At 46.6% G+C, this 19,816-nt stretch overlaps 12 protein-coding genes across 12 annotated transcripts; 6 read left to right on the top strand and 6 right to left on the bottom strand.

The window, feature by feature from the left end:
• Window positions 1-17: 17 nt before the first annotated feature.
• On the bottom strand, window positions 18-1,624 carry V1514DRAFT_310287 (uncharacterized protein). The gene is made up of 2 exons (XM_066925766.1): window positions 946-1,624; window positions 18-887 (listed from the first exon to the last, which is right to left on the bottom strand). Exons 1-2 carry the CDS (start codon window positions 1,599-1,601, stop codon window positions 140-142), a joined length of 1,404 nt encoding a protein of 467 aa, XP_066781852.1. The 5' UTR covers window positions 1,602-1,624; the 3' UTR covers window positions 18-139.
• Window positions 1,625-1,748: 124 nt separating this feature from the next.
• On the top strand, window positions 1,749-2,901 carry V1514DRAFT_335274 (uncharacterized protein). The gene is made up of 2 exons (XM_066928363.1): window positions 1,749-2,082; window positions 2,161-2,901. The coding sequence occupies exons 1-2, from the start codon at window positions 1,777-1,779 to the stop codon at window positions 2,413-2,415; spliced, it is 561 nt and encodes a 186-aa protein (XP_066781851.1). The 5' UTR covers window positions 1,749-1,776; the 3' UTR covers window positions 2,416-2,901.
• Window positions 2,140-3,209, bottom strand: V1514DRAFT_335273 (uncharacterized protein). Its single transcript, XM_066928362.1, has one exon. The coding sequence runs from the start codon at window positions 3,181-3,183 to the stop codon at window positions 2,437-2,439; it is 747 nt and encodes a 248-aa protein (XP_066781850.1). The 5' UTR covers window positions 3,184-3,209; the 3' UTR covers window positions 2,140-2,436.
• A 118-nt stretch (window positions 3,210-3,327) lies between these two features.
• Window positions 3,328-4,734, top strand: V1514DRAFT_335272 (DnaJ domain-containing protein). The gene is made up of 2 exons (XM_066928361.1): window positions 3,328-3,575; window positions 3,637-4,734. The coding sequence occupies exons 1-2, from the start codon at window positions 3,390-3,392 to the stop codon at window positions 4,711-4,713; spliced, it is 1,263 nt and encodes a 420-aa protein (XP_066781849.1). The 5' UTR covers window positions 3,328-3,389; the 3' UTR covers window positions 4,714-4,734.
• An 86-nt stretch (window positions 4,735-4,820) lies between these two features.
• V1514DRAFT_321560 (uncharacterized protein) lies at window positions 4,821-5,038 on the top strand (the record flags this gene model as incomplete). Its single annotated transcript, XM_066926054.1, has 2 exons — window positions 4,821-4,880; window positions 4,937-5,038. 2 exons carry the CDS (start codon window positions 4,821-4,823, stop codon window positions 5,036-5,038), a joined length of 162 nt encoding a protein of 53 aa, XP_066781848.1.
• V1514DRAFT_335271 (isocitrate lyase) lies at window positions 5,016-6,922 on the bottom strand. The gene is made up of 3 exons (XM_066928360.1): window positions 5,921-6,922; window positions 5,369-5,842; window positions 5,016-5,289 (listed from the first exon to the last, which is right to left on the bottom strand). The coding sequence occupies exons 1-3, from the start codon at window positions 6,897-6,899 to the stop codon at window positions 5,081-5,083; spliced, it is 1,662 nt and encodes a 553-aa protein (XP_066781847.1). The 5' UTR covers window positions 6,900-6,922; the 3' UTR covers window positions 5,016-5,080.
• A 132-nt stretch (window positions 6,923-7,054) lies between these two features.
• On the top strand, window positions 7,055-8,455 carry V1514DRAFT_321558 (uncharacterized protein; the record flags this gene model as incomplete). The annotated part of the gene is made up of 1 exon (XM_066926053.1): window positions 7,055-8,455. The coding sequence occupies one exon, from the start codon at window positions 7,055-7,057 to the stop codon at window positions 8,453-8,455; it is 1,401 nt and encodes a 466-aa protein (XP_066781846.1).
• Window positions 8,456-8,463: 8 nt separating this feature from the next.
• Window positions 8,464-10,206, bottom strand: V1514DRAFT_335266 (uncharacterized protein). The gene has a single exon (XM_066928359.1). The coding sequence runs from the start codon at window positions 10,092-10,094 to the stop codon at window positions 8,856-8,858; it is 1,239 nt and encodes a 412-aa protein (XP_066781845.1). The 5' UTR covers window positions 10,095-10,206; the 3' UTR covers window positions 8,464-8,855.
• Window positions 10,207-11,508: 1,302 nt separating this feature from the next.
• V1514DRAFT_335265 (MmgE/PrpD family-domain-containing protein) lies at window positions 11,509-13,057 on the top strand. The gene has a single exon (XM_066928358.1). It carries the CDS (start codon window positions 11,543-11,545, stop codon window positions 13,034-13,036), a length of 1,494 nt encoding a protein of 497 aa, XP_066781844.1. The 5' UTR covers window positions 11,509-11,542; the 3' UTR covers window positions 13,037-13,057.
• Window positions 13,042-15,006, bottom strand: V1514DRAFT_369143 (WD40-repeat-containing domain protein). Its single transcript, XM_066929934.1, has 2 exons — window positions 14,534-15,006; window positions 13,042-14,473 (listed from the first exon to the last, which is right to left on the bottom strand). The coding sequence occupies exons 1-2, from the start codon at window positions 14,958-14,960 to the stop codon at window positions 13,113-13,115; spliced, it is 1,788 nt and encodes a 595-aa protein (XP_066781843.1). The 5' UTR covers window positions 14,961-15,006; the 3' UTR covers window positions 13,042-13,112.
• A 136-nt stretch (window positions 15,007-15,142) lies between these two features.
• On the bottom strand, window positions 15,143-17,620 carry V1514DRAFT_335260 (PLC-like phosphodiesterase). Its single transcript, XM_066928357.1, has 4 exons — window positions 17,139-17,620; window positions 16,578-17,063; window positions 16,268-16,502; window positions 15,143-16,219 (listed from the first exon to the last, which is right to left on the bottom strand). The coding sequence occupies exons 1-4, from the start codon at window positions 17,265-17,267 to the stop codon at window positions 15,237-15,239; spliced, it is 1,833 nt and encodes a 610-aa protein (XP_066781842.1). The 5' UTR covers window positions 17,268-17,620; the 3' UTR covers window positions 15,143-15,236.
• Window positions 17,431-19,010, top strand: V1514DRAFT_335259 (uncharacterized protein). The gene has a single exon (XM_066928356.1). It carries the CDS (start codon window positions 17,540-17,542, stop codon window positions 18,812-18,814), a length of 1,275 nt encoding a protein of 424 aa, XP_066781841.1. The 5' UTR covers window positions 17,431-17,539; the 3' UTR covers window positions 18,815-19,010.
• Window positions 19,011-19,816: the final 806 nt, after the last annotated feature.

The raw sequence follows: 19,816 nt of genomic DNA, 5'->3' as shown, positions 1-19,816 counted from the left end.
GGGCACAGCTGGTGCACAATACGCAACAATACATTGTTCCGGTAAGATGTAGATTAAAGAATAATTAAAAAAAAAAAACTCAAAAACTCCCTATAATGCACAACAAAGAAAAACACACAAAATGTCGTTTCATATCTTCCTATGAAGACGCAGTGAAACTTGAGGGCAGTGACATGACTTCATTGTCATCGCATTCAATTTCATCGTCGCCTTCATTGATATGCTCAAAATCAGAGACGTCGTCAGAAGTCGTGTCGACATAAGACGTGTCATGGATAACGTACTCGTCATCATCGTCAGCATCGACGCCATGGTTGCTGGTGCTGTTGTTGTTATCCAAGCTGGACCCTCCAGCACGGCCAAATCGCGGCTCAGTTTTGGAAACGTGAATAAACTTCTTGCCTTTAAAGTTGCTCAGTCGGCTGGTCCAATCAAGCCAGTCGTCAGCATCGCGGATCAAAAATCCGATAAGCATGCTGGGATCCATCGCGTCGAGCTGGATCGTGCGCACGGCACACGTACGTACGGACTCGAGTTCCTCAGCTGAGTATTTTTGCCAGTCACTCCTAAATGGCAGGGCCTTGCGCATGAAGTGCGGGTCAAGGTAAAACAGATTGTCACCCTGATATCCAAAAAAGTAATGTGACGCAGCTGGACGGCCGCCAGCAATGCCCACTGCCTGAGGCAGTTGCAAGCAAAACTTGAGCGCATCGTAGTAAATGGGAGTGATTTTTTCAATTCCGAGTCGCATGCCTAACAGGATCAAGGTCGGTCGAAAGTTGACCAACCCACCCGAGGCCTGCAAGACGCGGTCTTCGTACACGTCACCGGCGTCACCGCCAATGTAGACCCGAATCGCAGCATTTGGAAATTTTTGACATAATATTCTGCTCAGATGGTTAGTATAATTCGTGCTAAATATCAAATCTTGCAAAGTACGCATACTGAATACACCGGGCCGCGGCTGACGGGCCGAACCATTCGCCCGCATACTTGCCGCAATCAACTTCACCATGATGCACGAACTTGTGAATCGAAAACGGTGCATCCGGACTATCTGCAAACCAAGATATAGTCCGCCTGCGATCTTGATCTAACAACCTGTCGAGCGTATTTGCCAGCAGGATTTGTCCCGACCGGATCATGCACCCCCAACCAGCGTCGGTCGTGAACCCAGAACTATCAAGCTGACCTCGCAATAAACCGCCAACCGTCAACGATGGCGGTCCATTTGGTGATCGATTAATTTTTATTGGGAAATCAGTTCTGTACGTCATGTACAGCCTGGCACCGATTTCGTCCACGATCCTGTGCGGCCAAGCCGTGCTCTTCTGCAGTGCTGACGGTGAAGTAGAGCCTGAAAATCCATCAGATGATGTCAAACTATCGCGCCATGATCTGGAAATAAAACGTGAGAGTTTGTGATTTTGCTGGTGCTGGTGGCCGTCATCGTTCTCATTGTCGAGGTCTGCTTGGGCCTGCGGCCGATCAGGAGCGGGCGAGTATTGCTTGCCAAGGATAATCACCGGTGACAAATGGTCCGTATTTGCGGTCTCCGAGTCACGGAAATAGTTATTGACAACTCGATGAATGTTGTCCATGAAGCTAAACCGGCATGGTATTTAGATCACTGCGGAGGGAACAAGATTTGATGCTGGACGTTGAGGTCAATGCCACGTAATCTGTTACGTAATAGGTACGGTTCCCTTAGTTATCTCAAGTTTACCTTCACTTGTACCGCGACGGCGCGTTGATCAGGTCGAAAGAATTTACAGTATGGACGAGGAGTCAATACTTTCGTTCCTGACCGAGCATGCCCAGCTGGTTGATGTTATTACTCGTCGCGAATTTATCAGTTTGTTTCCGCGGGACAAGAGGTCGGATCGGCTGGTGACAGAGCTTTATCACGACCTGGCAGCCACCAGAGCCCGGCAGGTCAAAGTCGTGGCCAAAAATATCAAGCTCGAATGTTCAATCACGAAACGGTTGATTCCTGCCATCGTTGCGGCAGAGAACGAAGCCGAGATTGGGAACGGAGATGATGAGAATTTGATATATGCAAAGTTGTTGCCGCCGTCGCGAGTGAGTATGACTTGGATAAGTTTATCAACTTCCGTATTTCTAATGGCTAATTCATTATTATTATTATTATTATTTTAGGACCAGCCGCAGCTGCAATTACATGATTTGCTACAATACATGGAAGAAGCGATAGAATTCTTGTCCAACGAGCTAGAAGCGATCGATAGGTCATCTGTTGAAACGCAGGCCAGAATCGATGCCGTGGTGGAATCGCTCAGCGACTTGCAGTACAAAAAATTGGCACCGACCGTTGCGGACGAAACCATTTCTGCAATCGACAACATGCGACACAGACTTAAAGGAAGCATAGCATTGTCTCGAATAAAGAAATAATTTTTTTTTAAAACCGACCTTTTATCTTCTGCCAATGTTCTTCCACGTGTTGATAATTCTTTCCTTGCGATTATTCCACCGCTTCATTATCTGATCGTATTCGCTTGATGATTGTGGCACGTAGTTACTTTTCAGAATCCGCTTTATCGCCATATGTGACGTGCCAAACATGGCAGCCAGTTCCTCGATCGGCACGGTCGGATTGTTGTCTTTGAATTCCCTGATCCACGCTCTACTGCTAGGCGGCACTCGCTTGCGCGGCCGCCATGCTTGGTGTTCTAATTTCTCAATCGTTTCATATTTTTCACGACGCCATTTAGGCAGGTCGGGAATGTCCCTCCAATTCTCTGGCAGCTTGGCCTGAAGCTTTGGCACTTGCTCATCAATTTCTCCCGGCTTTAAGACTTTTAATTGAGGCAATGCCCATTTGTTGACCCGCTTGGGTACATGTACTGTATTCTCGATCGGTTCACTTGCGTTCTTGAGAATTTGTAAATGTCGCTGCATTGATCCTTGCAGTTCCAGTGGCATTGCCGTAACCGGATGCTTTGCAGTATCGATAAACTTTATAAATTTTTTGGTGATTTTCTTTTTGTTGATAGGACGCACCTCTGAACCGGCCGCCACATTCTTAGCTTCGTCTGTCACGTTAGTACTCAACCACAGCCGGGTCGAGAACTGTCGGCAGGAACAACATTGCCTAATCGCAAGACTTGAAAATGCTGTTAATGGACGTATTGATGTTGTAGCAACTCGTGTGAAAATCATGACCTTTTTTTTTTTTTTAACTTATTTGGAAAGCTGATTCATAACCGCGGGAGCAAAATTTCTACATATAAATGCGTTGTTAAATCATGGTTAGTCATTGATTATATAATAAGTTCTTTTTTTTAATAGTTAGTTAGTTACCAGTAAAGTTAGCGCCCATTAGGTGTGTTGAATGTAGCGATGAGAAATTGGACAAGGTTGAGGTAATGAAGACGTGCTACTATGAAATTCTCGAAATTTCGAGGCAAGCATCAGATGATGATATAAAGCGAGCGTATCGTAGGCAGGCCCTGCGCCTGCACCCGGACAAGAACATGAACAATGTGGCCGAGGCGACCGAGAAGTTTGCGCTTGTGCAAGCAGCTTACGAAATATTGTCTGATCCTGACGAGGTAAGTAACGAATGTGGTGTTTAAGAGTTGATTACTGATTTGGAACATGGTGTGCATGTAGCGTGCATGGTATGATTCGCACCGAGACCAGATCTTGCGAGATGAAGTTCGTGGTGGCGGAAGCAAAAACTCATCATCAGTCAATGCAGAGGGCACGTCTGCGGCAGACATTTTGCGTTATTTTGATCCCGGATTATTTTCAATATATGATGATTCTGAAATTGGATTTTTCACCATTGCCGGACAAGTTTTCGTTCAGTTGTCGTCGGAAGAGACATTTGACGACCAAGTTGACAGGGACGCCACGTTGCCGCGGTTTGGAACCAGCGGTTCTTCATGGCAGGATCAAGTCAGGTTTTTTTACGCAGCATGGACTGGGTTTTCTAGTCGTAAGACGTTTGTCTGGGCGGACCTGTACCGAATGTCGGACGCGCCAGACCGCCGCGTGCGCCGGGCCATGGAAAAGGAAAACAAGAAGGCGCGCGATGCGGCACGGAAAGAGTACAACGATGCCGTGCGAGCATTAGTTTTGTTTTTGCGCAAACGAGATCCGCGAGGTCCATCGGTGCGCAGGACAACCGCGAACAATGCGTCGGCAGCTACAGGTAATGATGGCAATGCCGAGGAAGAAAGCGTGCGGGCGCGAAGGGAGGAGGACGTGGCCCGAGCCAAAGCACAAGCAGCACGAGCACGAGCAGCGCATCGGGAAAAATTTGATGACTATCAAGAGCAAGAATGGCTGCGGCCAGTCGAACAAAATGACGGGTTTTGGGATGAGGAGTACGGTGGCCGGCGACGAACGGATCGCAAGGATGAGAGCAAGCAACCGACGGCTGACGATGACGGTGACGACGAAACCTTTCCCGGTAGTGATGAAAATAATAATAATGTGCATGATGAAAATGACGATGCAGATGATGACTACGATTCTGACGAAGTTGTGGTTTACGAGTGCGTGGCATGCAACAAAACGTTCAAGTCGGAAAACCAGCTGGATGCACATGAGAAGAGCAAAAAGCACATCAAGACGGTCAAAGAAATGATCAGGCGCATGCGCAAAGAGAACAAGAAATTAGGACTTGATATTGACGAGCAGGACGGATTGGATAAAGACATGGCCGGATTAGACATCGGATAATGTACTTCGTGAAAGCATTGAGGGTATCGTAGCCGTTCGTGAATTGATAGAAATGGCACCCGCCGTGTACATCAATGTGTCTGTGTAGTTATAGATTGTAACTAAAAATGAACCGCGGACCGCTTGTGCTTTCGATTGAAGAAGCAGAATTTCTTCTGGATCAATTGGTGCGTAGCATGTATTGACAGGTTTAAGAAAACTAACGCTCGGTATATTTTTGAAGCCGCCGCCATCGGATTCGGATGAGTTGGCTAAAAAACTTCGAATAAAATTGCTCGAATTTTTGCAACAAGTTCGCAAAGGTGCTGAAGGGTCTCGAAAATAGCTACATGTTTTAAAATATTATATATATTTATGAATTGATTTTTCAAAATTGGTGTTCTGTTGATGCGGCGCCGGTGGTGCTTGTGCTCGAACTGCCGCCACCTTGCACGGCTTGAAGGATCGAATCAACGTACGATGCGCCGGACCATTTTTGGTGAGTAAGCACGTCGCATCCAAGTTCTCGTTCCTTTCGTTGAATAAGTTCGACGTATGCCAGCATGCCGTCGGTCTTGAACCGTCGTGAAAGTTCGCCTGAGTGAAAAAAAAAAAAAAAATAAATAAAATCAATTAGAAACATAACTTTTCAAACCAGCATAAACAAATATCTTACAAGTGATTGCGGCATTGGAGTGAATGCCAGCTAGTGATACCAATTGCAAAACGAATCCAAGTTTGCCGAGTTCAAAAATGAACTGCTTAAGGTCATTATCGGACAATCCATGCGCGGCCCAGTTAAACGAAGGTGACAAGTTGTAAACCAACCATTTTGCTGGAAATTTTTCGTGCACCGCAGCGGCAATCTTTTTAGCCTGATTTAAATCCGGCTTTTTGGTTTCGACCCAAATTGCATCTGCGAATGGCGCGTACGTGAGCGAACGTTTGATTGCCGATTGCAAGCCTGCTCGGGTCTGATAATGGCCCTCGCGTGTGCGTGGCGCGTCCCAATCAAAGATCAAGGCTTCCTTATTGCCCAGTAAGGAGGCAGCCACTTTGCGTCCGTCAAAATTGGATTTGCCGGCACTTTGGGCCAGGTAAGATTCGATGTGGTCAGACTTGCCTGCGCTCGTCAATGCCCTCACAACGGCTGCGTGTAGACAAAAAAAAAAAAAAAAAGATCAGGTTAGAAATCCGAGCAAGTACTAACGTTATACAGTCCTGTTACCTTCATCAAAAGTTACCAGCTCAACTGAAGACATCCATTCGGATTCAAGTCGATTCAAATCATCAAGTGACGCGCCGCAAGATTCGGCCTCAGCCAAAACCTGTGCCAGCGGCTTGACACTTTTTGCAACGCCGAGAATGAATTCATGATCTGATGGGTCGATTGAGGTCGACAGCAAAGTGGATGATTCTGCGTCTGTTCGTGCAATCACAAGATTATTTGTGCCCATAATGTCCCATTGCATTCGCGTTGCCACCAGACGGGATACGTGAGCGGAGGGTGGCACGACCACCTTGCCGGCCAAGTGTCCGCATTTCTTGCCCCCGTGTAATTGGTCTTCAAGATGAATGGCTGCCGCACCGCGCTCGGCAAAAAGTTTGGCCAGCTTCATAACTGCGGATAGGCCCCCGTGGCCGGTATCAGCATCGGCAATGATGGGCCTCAGGTAATCGATCCGTTGCTCGGTGGCTTCGTTGTCGGCCCATTCGTGCCATGCTTTGCGATCATGCAATTGCTGCGCCCGAAACAACCGGTCAACCTGGTTCGGCACAGTATCGTAAGGGTAATCGCCTAGATCAGGCGAAACCTCATTTGTGGTGGTCAGCACGGCCGAACAGGCCCACCCGGACACGTACACGACTTCTTGATGCCTGGCCATCTGGGTCATTTGCACGGGATCGATCACGCCCAACGTGTGCACAGGCAAGCCTGCATTGCTGCGAGCAGTCAGAAGATCAAAAAGCTTATCGGCTTGAGTTGAGGATGCGTATGTCTGATTGAGCGTGCCACGTTTGGTGGCCACATCGCGAGCAGAATACCGACGTGCGATGCCATTAAACCGAGGCGTGGCCCACCAAGACTCGATCGCGGCGATCTGTTGGTCCAAAACCACACGGTCGCGGTCGTGACTGCCAATGCGACGAGCTGAAGCACTAGAAAACCAGCGACTGCAAGTAATGTTTTTCATTTTTGCAAGCATTCTTATCCTGAAGATTATTATGGCAGGGTGGATAAGTAGTTAATTAAACCCCTGACGATAACCGTAAAATGGGGAAATGCTTACCCGGCGTGGGGTTTGGCCTGCAAAAAAATGGGAGCAAAAGGCGACCTTGTATGCAGCGCATGAATTGGACCATGAAGATAAAAATAAAATTGTTGAGCAGGGCCGAAACAGTCTTGTCGACTCTGCTTGCATTGTCTCTTGGTTTGTTGTATTTACTGGTTCAACCTCGGCGGCTGGATTCGGTCACGTTGGAGCTGCCGCTCGTGGAGGAGTACGTGAGAGCCCGGGACGTGCATGAATCACAACGGCCGGTCGTGAAGCACTCGGCCAAGTTTAAATCTCCGTTAGTTTTAGGCGCAGAATACCCGCTACCTGAATACACTGCATTTTTAAACGATGCTCCGGATGCCAAGACGTTAGAAGAGTTCGACACGTTCGTGTCATTGAAAAAGCGCGCCGTGTTCGAGGTCAAGGTCGCGTCCGAGCGATATCCCATGACATACAATCCGACCATTATTGCCTTGCCGCCGACGTCACATTATCCTTTTTTAATAGTTTCTCGCGTGCGTGGAGATTCGTTTGAGCAACACAGCTTGATTTGTGAAGCCAAATACGGCGAGCAACTCAATGGGGACGGCAACCTGGAACCGGTGTTGCAATGCGCCACGCATGCGCGTGAACTGGTGGTGCCGCAAACGCCGGCAAAAGATTGCAAGGGAAAGGAGTTTATGAGTGACGTGCCAGGCTATCATGATCCTCGCGTGTTTTGGTCGGCAAGAGGTGCGCCCATGATGATTTTTAATCAGCAATCCCGCTACGGCTGCTTTGGCCTGTGGATGATTGACCTGCGCACGGTGTATCCGACATTGCGATACAGGGTTAACCGGGCCTTACTTAACCAGTACTCGACCGTGACCGAATTGACCAGGCATGAAGGCCGCCGGTACGTGGAAAAAAATTACCTCGTGTTTTACGATGCCGAGACCGACGCCGAGTACGTGCAATTCGAGTTGGGTCACAACACGCGGCATTTTGCCCGCCTGGTCGGCAATGGCCTGACCACGCGCAACCTGACGTTGTCATTAGAACAGTCGTGCATTCACTTGGATGCCACCTGGCACCAGGCCACGAACGCGATCAAGGTCGTGCTCTGCAAGTATGGCGAATGCGAGCCCGGCCCAGAAAACACGGTTTACATATCGTTTTTGCATCGCAAGGAAGGCATCAAAGGATCACTGAAAGTGCAATATTTTCGTTACCTGGCCATGTGGAGAACCGTGGCGCCGTTTCAAATGGTTGGATTTTCGTCAAAGCCAATCAGGTTCGATAACGAAGACGAATGGGAACAAAAATTTGATGTTGAAGGCAAATTTTTATATACAGTCAGCATGGCTTGGGAAACCAATCAGAACCGGTATGAAGGTTACCTGAATGAGAACGTGATTGTAAGCTTGGGTGTCGGTGATCATGGTAATGCGGCCGTGGTGGTTCCGGCTGTAGAGTTGATGGGTGGTATGCACAAGTGCACTTAGCATGGGAGTTTTTATTTTTATTTTAATTTTTTTTATTTAATTTGTTTGCATTTAAGCCTATTAATACAACATGATCTTGTCATGACATGGCAGCACTTGGTCCATAAGTTCTCATCTGATAGTCAAGTATCATCATAATTCGGGGTTAATTTTGATGACCTATAATTAAGTTTTCTTAATACAAAATCACGAGTTGCAAACATTATTGTCTGATTTCTGCAACCAATTAATTGTACAGATAATAAATAGTATCACGTGTTAATTTGTAGGTCTGAAATATTTAATGCCCAATATTGCACTGCATTTCGGATTATCAGTTATGATGCAAATCTCGGATTCCGGTATTTCTGATATCAATTCCTAATGGACCCATAAACCAAAAGTGACAACGATGTAATTACTACTTTGATTCGGCGGCAAGATCAACTACTATGTTAATAATTGCCACCAAAATCTCGACTGCAATCAGCACGATAACAATAAATTCAAGGTACTCCTCATGCACGTGAGACACTTGCTCTTTCAGCATTTGCAATAAATCTGAAATAACTTCTAACCGTTGATTCAAAATTTGTACGCGGTGATTGATTTCCAGATACGCCCTGGTGGCCTGATACAAAGGTTCCAATTGCGGGTTTGCCCACATCAGTTCAGGGGAGTCAATAATCGATCCATGCAAATTAATGTTAATTCTTAAAATAAACAGGTCACCAATTTGCCGCATGACCGAGTTGCGATCACCAAGAATCTTGCCCTGGTATGCCATCTGCATCGGGATGGCCTTTGTGTTTTCGATCGTATCGTCCACAACGGTTTCAAACAACGAAATCTTAACCGATTGCGCGATCGCATGTGAGATGGCCAGCTTTACCATGTAATTGTTGACATCACGCAGGGCAATAAAATCATTGTAGATGCGCGGATCGTAATCCCGCGTGATGTAATAATTAAATTCTTCCATCTGCACGTCATCATCAGCAAATTTTTCCAACTCGTAATGATGCAGGTCCCTCAAAAATTGGCGCTCTTCATCGCGGGAAAACCCCCAAAGTACAACCACGCCGTAATCGAACGCAAACACTTCTGCCACGGTGGACACGCCGATACGAACTGGATTACCGTCCGGACCTAAGCGAATAATTTCTTGTTCCGTAGTGAGCACATCAGCAGCGTCAGCAGCAGAAGTGCTTGTAGAAATTCCCGTGTTCGTGGCGTGATGATGACGATTATTTCGATACGCATACCTGGCGTACACGCAGTCTTCAAAGACAACTGGATCGTGATGGCGAAACAAATGCCGCGCAATATCCCGCAACCGGTACGATCCCGCAGTCGCGAAAGCAGTCACGCGGGGAAGCTTGAACCGATCAGCCTTCGTAAGCCGTTCCGGATGATTGCTTGTGTAGAATTTTGGCAGCTGCAGTGATGCTGACGCTGGTGGTGCGGACTGTGGCGCTGCTGATCTGGCCAAACCAGCACCTGATGCAGTACTTCCGTCAACAGCAGTCACCGAGCTTGAACCAGGTGGTGACTGTGATTGTGCTGTCGCACCGGGAAGAAGTTTCAGTTTCTGAACTACCCGGGACGTGCGCTGCGGTCCAACCTTGGGTGGACCAAGTGCAGGTGGAATCGTCGCCATGAACTAGTGATCTATTGAGAAATATACCTAGTTTGAAAAAAAAAAAAAAAAGTATTAACCTGGCAAATCAAGTTGTGCTTATGCGCCATGAGTGCAAGCACGTGCCGATGGCTCTTCTTGACGTGAAAAATGTGAAAAATGACCGCGATGAGGTTGACAGTGTATTATGTAAGCGAACGCATTATCAACCTAATTACATGAAATTATATTATGTATAACTAAACGATGCAAAATTGCCAACCGTGTGCTGCATTTAACCGCTTGTCGGCTGTCGTGCATGATATAAAACCGCAAGTTATTGAAAAAAAAAAACACAAGCAAGATAATAAATAGCTCAATTTACCAATTAATAAAAATTGATCCTCAAGCTATTGCAAATCACGAGGATTTATTCAAGTACGTGGCTCGTGGTGGTCATCCAGTTTGCATCGGAACATGTTCGTGAAATTGTCACGGTCAGCCTGCCAAGATCAACAATTTAAGCCACTTGGCAACCACATGCAAACAGTATGGCTAGTACAAACAAGCCAAAGTCGTCTTAACCTTATATTGTTCGGCTGGTAGATGTTCATTTTGAGCTAAAAGCGCGCATCAGTGTGTTGTGTTAATTAACTGACCCAACCGTGGGTCAAATCTTTCGTCGTTTCAGGAAGTCTTCGTTTAGGTTTATCAACAAACGCATTGTTTGCGTGTCATCAAACCAGTCATTGAAGGCTATAGAATATATTTATTTTGCCGGGTATTGTGCATGGAAGTAAATCCTTTATAATATGCGCGCGAAATTTTGAGGGACAAAAAAAGCCAAAAAAAGCCAAAAAAAGACATCAATGTAAATAATTTTGATTGCAAATGCAATGATTTGACGGCATGAATATTCAATTAATCAACTTTGGCCAAAGTTTTGCTTACAAGTCATCACCTTCGTTAACGTTGTCAATGTCACTGCCGTCCTTGCACTGTCAACTTGTGGCATATGAGTTTCTGTTTTCTGATGTGGAAACGTGAAATAATTCAAACTTTATTCATTAACTTTTTTAATTTATCTCAATGAGGACTATGACAAAAAAAACAACTTAGTTGTCTGGCAATTTTCAAAGTAGTTTTATTTCCAGCCGACAAAACTGGACCACTCATCGTCCAGGGAAGCCATGCATGCCAACAGTGCCGTTATAAGTATAAACTTTAAAAAAGTTTTAAGCATCACAAGTTTTAGACATGATGGCTTCAATAGTCAATTTTTTTCTTTTTGATAAATTAAATGTATTAGTTGCCTTAATTTGCCGTAGTAAGTGAGCGTAGAATTTTTATCCCCCGCAAATTCACGATTAATTTCCCCGCGTTTAAGCCGCATCACACGATAAGCCTGACAATGCAAGATAATTCTTCCTTGTTGACATATTGCCATGCTTGCTCGTTTTTGTTTAAAACGTCAAGCAGCTTGCAGATTCATGTCGACCATTGCTGTCACAACCGACAACGTGCGACCGCCGCAGGACAAGATCTTGCAGGACATTGCCAACTATGTACATGCAGCCACCGCCCCCCGACTGTCCGACCTTGCGATGGCCACTGCTCGCTTATGCTTGATTGATACTTTAGGATGCGGAATTGAAGCATTAAAGCACCCTGCCTGTAAACGCCTTTTAGCACCGGTAGTGCCGGCTACGAACGTGCCAGCTGGTGCTCGTGTGCCCGGCACGTCACATGTGCTGGATCCGGTCCGGGCCACGTTCGCCATTGGTGCTCAGATTAGATGGTTGGATTTTAATGACTGCTGGCTTGCTGCTGAATGGGGTCACCCTTCGGATAATTTGGCCGGCCTGTTAGCAGTGGCAGATTGGATGACCCGCACGTATCGACAATCGGGCACGCGGGTCGTGCCGTTCGCCAGGGTCGTCCGAATGGCTGAGATCTTAGAACTGATGGTGCGAGCGCATGAAATTCAAGGATTGTTAGCATTAGATAATGCGTTTAATGAGGTTGGATTAGATCATGTTGTGCTGGTGAAAGTGGCCACGGCGTCGGTCGTGGCTCGCCTGGTTGGTCTGAACCGGACGCAGATCGCGGATGCGGTGTCGCATGCGTTCGTGGACGGGCAGGCCCTGCGCACGTACCGGCATGCGCCCAACACAGGACCACGCAAGTCATGGGCGGCAGGTGATGCGGCTGCACGGGCGGTGAACCTAGTGTTGATGGTGCAGCAGGGTGAACCGGGCTTGCCATCTATACTGACTGCGCCGACATGGGGGTTTTACGACGTGTTGTTTAAGCATCAGATTTTTTCGTTACAACGCCCGTTTGGCTCGTACGTGATGGAAAACGTGTTGTTTAAAGTTTCATTTCCTGCCGAGTTTCATGCGCAAACCGCGGTAGAAGCAGCAGTGGATTTGCATCACGAATTGCAAACACGCCGGTTAACCGTCCCTGACCATATTGCTGCCATTGATATCAAAACACAGGCCGCAGGAAACCGCATTATTAACAAGACCGGTCCGTTATATAACTATGCAGACAGAGATCATTGTATCCAGTACATGGTTGCAGTGGCGCTCGTATCAGGTCAGTTAACTGCCGAAAATTACTCGGACGCGTATGCTACTTCTCATGAAAAAGTTTTGCATAGTCTCAGGAGCAAGATGACGTGCAGTGAGGAACCGGCGTTTACTGCTGACTATCACGATCCACAAAAACGGTTTATTGCTAACCGGGTTACTATTACGCTCACCAACGGCGAACAATTAACTCGTCAGATTGACTACCCGCTCGGCCATCGGCTTCGACGTGACCAGGCAGTACCTGCCATTCTGGACAAGTTTGAACGACACGTGCGCACCTGTTTTGATCAAGATCAGGCCAATGCGATTCTGCGCACGTCATCTGCCGCTGATAATTTGGATGAGATTGATGTAGATTCTTACATGGACTTGTACGTGAAACAGTAAATAAATTCGTGTATATACTAGTTATATTATATATGTCATATGTTGTGTAGTACAAAAATAACCCAAAAAAATTTGTTTATGTATCTGAAGGGGCAAATGAGATTACTTCCATGTGCGTGCGGTTTTGTCTCGACGCCAGAACAACGATCTTGTCGTCTTCAAACGCGAGCCGCCACACGGCATCGAACGAGCACGCCAGGTCCCGCACATGGTGACCAGTACGCATGTCCCAAATCTTGACTCTACCGTCGGAACCACCGGTGACGAGCCTGCGATCGTCAAATTGCAACGTAGTCACTGAATTGTCGTGCGCAGCAAGCCTGAGAACACACGTCATGCGGTCCAGGTCCCAAACCCGAGCGGAGCCGTCGGAGCTGCCGGTGACCAAAGTCGAGCCACGCATCTGCACCTGGCCGACCAACGACGTATGACCTTGCAACATGGCCAGGCACGCGCCCGTAGCAGCACTCCACACACGCACAGACGTATCCAACGACCCGGTAGCAATGCGCTCACCGTCGAACGCCAAGGCGTAGATTTGCGAGAAATGACCCGCCAACGTGTGCAGCAATTCACCTCGCGAAATGCTCCATACTTTTGCTGTCGTGTCATACGAGCCAGACACGCAGACGTCGCCAACGACTTCCAAGCACCGCACGCTAGCCTGGTGCCCGGTTAACACATGCACACACTGGCCGGTCCGCACGTCCCATACCCGCAGGCTGGCGTCGCGCGATCCAGATATGGCCAGCGTCGACGTTGGTGTACTGTTGGCGTTGTCATGTTCTTCTTCAATGCGCTGGCTCATGCGCAGGCACCGTACGGTAGACGTGTGTCCGTGCAACGTGGCCGTGCACTGGCCGGACACCAGGTCCCACACGCGCACGTCACGATCGCAGCCACCAGACACGAGCGTGTCGTCGGCGACCTCGATGGCCCATACGCCCATGACATGACCGGTCAATGTATGCAGCAGCAAGCCGTCAGTAGCAGAAAAAACGTGAATTCGTGAATTGTCTAGTGCTACGACGATGTACCTGTCGGTCAGGCACAGGCACGTCACCACTCCCTGGTCGGTCGTCACGTGCCGGGCCGCCAGGTGGCCGCCGTGGTGCCAGCCGGATTCGATCATAAACCGGTGTTTAAACACGGACCGGTACGATATTGGTATGGGGTTTGAATGCTTACTATTGTTGTAGTTGTTGTTGTTGCTTTCATAGTTGTCATCATTATCATCGTCATCTGGTTGGGGTATGGCTGGAGTCGGCCGCCTGCGGATTGGTGAGTACGTGGATTCCATCATGGACAGGTCACCGTCGTTGCTTGTAGTCGTTGTAGTCGTTGTAGTTGTGGTTGTTGTAGTTGTAATTTTGGTTGTCGTAGTGCCTCCCGTGGGTAACCGGTCGTTAGGCTTGACCGTATCATAATGCAGTCGTTCTATTTAATTAGCAAATAAGCAAAAATAAAAAATAAAAAATAATATATATATAAACTCACCGCAAAGCGCTTTCCAAGCCATATCATCTGCCACGACTCCTCGCCACCGAGTCGAAACCTGTGCTGCTCTAGCCAACGTGCGGGCGTCGTCAACATGGGACAGCACACGCAGGCACACCTCGGTCGGCAGGACCGTGAACGGGTCCTTTTTCAATAACGGCGACACGTACGCATGCACGTAAGCCAGCGTGCTCGTATCCGATGCATCCAGCAAAACAGACAAAACGGCTTGCTTCTGCCTTTCATCTAAGCCTGCAAATTGAGCCGCCAGCCTGCTCACGGCTGCAGTCGTCTGGCCGTCGTCGTTGTCGTCATCATCATTTGACAACACTGGCGAAGGCGACGGCGCAGGAGTCGGTGGTTTCGGAGCACACTGGTGTTGCTGCTGTTGCATGCCTGACAACGGACAAGGGTGAGAAGACGGCATGTCGTCGTCTCGTCGTCTCGTCGTTTCGTCGTCTCGTATCACGACTCTAGTGCTAATCTCATCACGCTTTTTCCTCCATCGCATTAGTTATCCAGATTATGTAATACTTCGCGGGCAAAGTGGCGTGCAAACCCTTACCTGCGTGGCAGATGAATAAACCACCCAACTCAATCTTACGTAAGTATATTTACGATGTCGCATTAACTAAATTACTTATAGTTGTATGTACTTATAATTAGAAAAAAATATTCATATATACGTTAACTGAGGTACAATTTACACCCAATTAAATTCCACCAGCATGGCTGTAGATGGGTCAAGCTCGCTTCCGTTGGACATGGCGTACAGGTGAGCAATCGAGTACCCGGTCTTGTGATTGCCAACACGCACGCTCCACCATGCGCATGGAGAATTCTTACCTAACAGACCCTCGTTATTGAAAAACTTGACGCGCAAAAACGCAAGGTCGGTCGTGACCGGCCATGTCCATGATTGATTGAAAACCGGACTGCACGTGCCGGTTACGGACTTTGTTCGTTTTGTGTGCTCACGGACAATCTTGTCAGTAGCAGGAACACCGGGCTTGTCCAAGTGTTTGTCGGCCACGGCAGCTTCGATCAGTTGGACTTTGGCATAGGGCCTAAAGTCTGAAAGTTTAATATTGTCTTCCTCGCCAGGCGGTAACGGCAGGTTCTGAACCGCGATTATTGTGAACCGAATCGTGCCTTTCCTCTTGATTACTGACACTGCTGATGATGCCTGCTCACCGGCTTCTTCGGGATGCCCGTGAAAATGTAACCTAGATTTGATTCTTTCGGTAACCTTATCAAGCTTGTAATGCAACCGGTATGCCGCGCTGCTGCCCAATTTTAAACCATTTTCCTTATCATCGGCGTCGTCGTATTCAAGCGTAACCGACTTTGGCTTGGCAACAAATCCACCTGATCCTTCAAACAGAGCTTGATTTATCATGTTTGACTTGTCAATTCGTTGCCAATTTAATGCCACAATTTGTACTCCGAATGCCCAATACTTTGGTGGTAAAGGATTGGATGAGTTGAACCTGTACCCATTCGGGTATACCCTCATAAGATATTTGTTATTGTGAGTAATAAGTCCGCGAGGCGTCAATGTGCGGTTTTCTTTTTGCTCCTTGTTATAATTATTATTGTCCTCTTCAGATGACGCCGGTGATTGATTATTCAATTTTGCAAACATGCGTTCAGACACATTGTGAATATGATTAAATTCTAATGAAACTGTATTGATCAGCATATGGCTTATCCACATTTGTTTATTGACCATACATTTGTGTGAAAGTGAATAGAACGGCCTGGGCACGGCATAAATACCCAAGTTGCTAAGTTCGGAATTCAACTTCTCTGGGTGTACTTTAGTCACGTTTGTTGATGCCACCGGAAAATCCGATTCATTGGCCTTGACTTGCCGTTCGTCCTCATCGGAATCATTCGAATCCGGGACCGAATCGTTGTCGCTGTCATTGTCGTTATCATTAGGCTCTGCGTCAGGAGTATTTTCAGTCTAAAGCATGTATATATGCATATAATGTTAAAAAAAAAATCAATAATAAAAAACAAATTCATAAATCCTACGGACAATGACTAAAATTTTGCGCTCAAGTTGTTGCAAGGACGGCAAATGGCGACTTAATGGATCAAATGGCTTGTCTAACAAAAAATTGCCAAATTGTTCAATCATAATTTGTGCCATTTTACGTTGCTGATCCTGATCACAATGAGTCTCGAGAGATAGCAATACCGGCCAAGGCGATGCCGTGAAGGCAAACGAGGCAATCTCCCTACACACGTCAGTGAACGGGATGGGGTCGACCAAGGTCCAACCGTGAACTACTTTTGGTTCCCCATTATCACCATTCCATACGTCAATCTCAAGGCATCGGCAACCTCTGAGCAATGCATTTTTGTATCCATCGACAGAGGCCTTGCCTCGAAGTTGGCCGCCGACCAAGTACGTGTTGTGTGACGAGGAAATGAAAAAATCGTTAAACGGCCGAGAAGAGTCCAAATGCTCGATCTGAGCTCTCGGATTGTGAGGCAAAAAATCAATAAATTGAGTGAACGTCTGCCGCTTGTACAGGTACGGTGATTGCATGCATGGTTAGTGGGCAGGTACAAGAGTGAATGATGATCAGCGCACGATTGCATTCTTCAGGCCCGAGTCCTCATAGGCCTGGGTCAAGGCAGCCGTAAATCCAGCATCGTCAACGACAACCTTAAACGGAGCTGCAGCCTCCGGAGTGACCTTGACATTGCTGTGTTGAGCCATTTGTGGGGATGCGAATTCGAGTTCAAAATGGAACCGTCAACGAACGTAATCACATCAAGGTGTTGATCACACTTTGTCACACTCGATCACAATACTTGTGACTCACAATCAATTTAAGATGCGCTGGCAACCGCCGCCACGACGGTTTCGATCCTTGCTCGGCGCTTACACTCCGGCCCAAGTTGAACGTACTATATAACGTCCATGTCCATGTCCATGTACTTGTCCATGTAATTGTCATTGTCATCGCCATCGCCAGCTGGTTCCCCGCCATGGCTTATCTTCGTCCGTCGACAATCAACTTAGTCCAGGCCGATATCGACCAGGTCATGATGCCATCGAGCACGTCGTCGTCGTCGTCGTCGTCGTCGTCGTCGTCATTAACTGGTCAGTTTTATGCTGATTTTTTGAGCTATTCAGATATTCAGTTAGATCATGTGTTTGCTGATTTGAGTGGCTATCATTCTCATATGGCGTCAGTGCCAAATCCGGTCGTGACGAGCGTAGTCACGACTCAGCCAGCCCAACAGCAGATGGTTTCTATTCTTGGCCACAATTCTGCCATTTCAAACAGAACTGTCAGCCACGGTATGGTCGATAATGAAGGCAATGAATCAACATTTTTGAGCAAGGCCACTGCTGCCGCGGCTCAGGAAATCGCTGCCAACACGAAGCGCGTGCGAAGAGATAAGGATTCCATTTCCGCAAAAGCAGCCATGATTAATGCCAAGGTGAAGCCGCCGTTGACCACGATTGGTTCACGCCGGCCACTCGAATTGCCTGAATTGCCACCCGGAAAGACCAAAGATGACTTGACGCCAGATGAATTAGCAAATTACAAGCATGTGCTACGCTTGCTGCGAAACCGCATTGCTGCATTGGCATCAAGGGAGAAAAAAAAAGTGTACATGGAACATTTGGAAGCTCAAGTGGCCAAGTTGCAAGTTGAACGAGATGAGAATTTTAAAATGTTGCAACAGGCGCGTGTGCGCATTGCGGCGTTGGAATTGAGCCAGTCCCAGTTACAGTCATTAGGTTCGTTAAGACACGGTCGTGATCATGATAATTTGTTACTTGAATACTACGGCCAGCGTCACCAGCAGCAGCGTCTCGAATTTGATTCAATTGCCATTTCCGCCGGCTTGATTTTTTTTCTTGCTTACCTGGCCCTGTCAGTTAACCAGCCATCGTTTGTCGATCTTAATCCTTCTTTTTTCGCGCCACAATCCTTAGCACTTTATGATTCTTCGTCGTTATCATCACAAATTTATCAAGCTTTGGCAGATGCGAGCACTCAGCAAGCATACATTTTACCCGAACCATCTTTAAGAGCCAGCGGGGAAATCTGGCAAGTTACGAAAAGTCATTTACCTGACAACCTGGTTGAGGGCTCCGTGTTGAGAATTATTGCTCCTAACCAAGATGCGGCATTCTCCAGTGACTTGCAAGCCGCCGCCAATGCTGCAGCTGCTCATTTTTCTGGCAAGATGGAAGAACTTGAATTAGGAGTCAAGAAACGTTCTTTTATTAATCTTGATGCAATTTAATCAATACGGGACAACATTTTTTTAATATTTATTTATGAGGATATGACTTGGAGTTTTATTTTTTTTTTTTTTTTTTTTTTGGGAGGGGGAGATTGGGAGTATTGGATGGAGTTTTCCTTTGAGTTGTGGAATTTAGTTAATCATATATTATGTGAAACGTATAAGACACAATACATTATATATATAGTATAAACCATTTTTTGCTAAATTGTGTGATAACAAAAAAAAATATCAGCCATGTGATTTGAAATAGTCGTGAGGGGAAATTGTCTCGCGTTCGCCCAATAACGAACGATAAATAAACAATCACGAGCACCAAGACATACGTAATCTCAAATTGACTTAAAAAATTACATTAAACTTGAATAAATAAACATTTTAATTTGCTTTAGATAATTAAAACGGTACTCATATTGCTTGCGTTAAGTTTGTTTGCAGGATTCGTCTTGGAAAATGTCTCAGGGCAAAGTTAATTGATCATAAAAATATAAAATTTAAAAGTACATACGGCGGTAATCTTGTATAAAGAATACCGAGACAAATCTCGTACAAAGTGCGGTTCAAAACAAAATACGATGATCAAAGGGGGTGATATTATTCTTCTTTGAAAAACGGTGGTCTTTCTTCACCCCAGCCCAAAAAAAAAAAATATTGGTTACTTTGGGTTGATAATTGCAATATGAACTTTTTGTTTTGGCTAAGCAATGTTGGAGTGCTCACTTCACGGCTTTTCCGGTTTCCTTTTATTTTGCAAGTTTTACAATCTTACGATTTTACAGGGTAACCAGATGGCAAATTCCGACAATGCGTGAATAAACTACATATAATCAGTCTACTTGCGCATACTAATACATACGCTGCATATGAAAATTCCAAAGCCGACGACGACACGGAGTTAAGTAAAAGATTTTCAGTGGCAGCTGTTGTTATCGGGATTGTGTTTGCAATCTCATCATACAAATATATATAAAGTTTGATCATCGACATCGGCCCACCGTTTGT

Source organism: Lipomyces japonicus (genome assembly GCF_038497905.1).
Source record: "Lipomyces japonicus strain CBS 7319 unplaced genomic scaffold V1514scaffold_39, whole genome shotgun sequence".
Lineage (NCBI taxonomy): Eukaryota > Fungi > Ascomycota > Lipomycetes > Lipomycetales > Lipomycetaceae > Lipomyces > Lipomyces japonicus.
Note: the sequence above shows the minus strand (reverse complement) of the source record. Positions and strands in the feature narration are given on the sequence as shown.

Bases quoted from the DNA above. Each gene is read 5' to 3' on its own strand.
- V1514DRAFT_310287 (XM_066925766.1), bottom strand. From the start codon at position 1,601: ATGGACAACATTCATCGAGTTGTCAATAACTATTTCCGTGACTCGGAG. The intron at 888-945 runs GTATGCGTACTT...CCATCTGAGCAG, and splicing joins GCCGCGGCCCGGTGTATTCA to AATATTATGTCAAAAATTTC.
- V1514DRAFT_335274 (XM_066928363.1), top strand. From the start codon at position 1,777: ATGGACGAGGAGTCAATACTTTCGTTCCTGACCGAGCATGCCCAGCTG. The intron at 2,083-2,160 runs GTGAGTATGACT...TTATTATTTTAG, and splicing joins AGTTGTTGCCGCCGTCGCGA to GACCAGCCGCAGCTGCAATT.
- V1514DRAFT_335273 (XM_066928362.1), bottom strand. From the start codon at position 3,183: ATGATTTTCACACGAGTTGCTACAACATCAATACGTCCATTAACAGCA.
- V1514DRAFT_335272 (XM_066928361.1), top strand. From the start codon at position 3,390: ATGAAGACGTGCTACTATGAAATTCTCGAAATTTCGAGGCAAGCATCA. The intron at 3,576-3,636 runs GTAAGTAACGAA...GTGTGCATGTAG, and splicing joins TATTGTCTGATCCTGACGAG to CGTGCATGGTATGATTCGCA.
- V1514DRAFT_335271 (XM_066928360.1), bottom strand. From the start codon at position 6,899: ATGCTTGCAAAAATGAAAAACATTACTTGCAGTCGCTGGTTTTCTAGT. The intron at 5,843-5,920 runs GTAACAGGACTG...GTCTACACGCAG, and splicing joins GCTGGTAACTTTTGATGAAG to CCGTTGTGAGGGCATTGACG. The intron at 5,290-5,368 runs GTAAGATATTTG...TTTTTCACTCAG, and splicing joins CTCCAATGCCGCAATCACTT to GCGAACTTTCACGACGGTTC.
- V1514DRAFT_335266 (XM_066928359.1), bottom strand. From the start codon at position 10,094: ATGGCGACGATTCCACCTGCACTTGGTCCACCCAAGGTTGGACCGCAG.
- V1514DRAFT_335265 (XM_066928358.1), top strand. From the start codon at position 11,543: ATGTCGACCATTGCTGTCACAACCGACAACGTGCGACCGCCGCAGGAC.
- V1514DRAFT_369143 (XM_066929934.1), bottom strand. From the start codon at position 14,960: ATGCCGTCTTCTCACCCTTGTCCGTTGTCAGGCATGCAACAGCAGCAA. The intron at 14,474-14,533 runs GTGAGTTTATAT...CTAATTAAATAG, and splicing joins GGCTTGGAAAGCGCTTTGCG to AACGACTGCATTATGATACG.
- V1514DRAFT_335260 (XM_066928357.1), bottom strand. From the start codon at position 17,267: ATGGCTCAACACAGCAATGTCAAGGTCACTCCGGAGGCTGCAGCTCCG. The intron at 17,064-17,138 runs GTGCGCTGATCA...TACAAGCGGCAG, and splicing joins CGGGCCTGAAGAATGCAATC to ACGTTCACTCAATTTATTGA. The intron at 16,503-16,577 runs GTCCGTAGGATT...TACATGCTTTAG, and splicing joins AGCGCAAAATTTTAGTCATT to ACTGAAAATACTCCTGACGC.
- V1514DRAFT_335259 (XM_066928356.1), top strand. From the start codon at position 17,540: ATGGCTTATCTTCGTCCGTCGACAATCAACTTAGTCCAGGCCGATATC.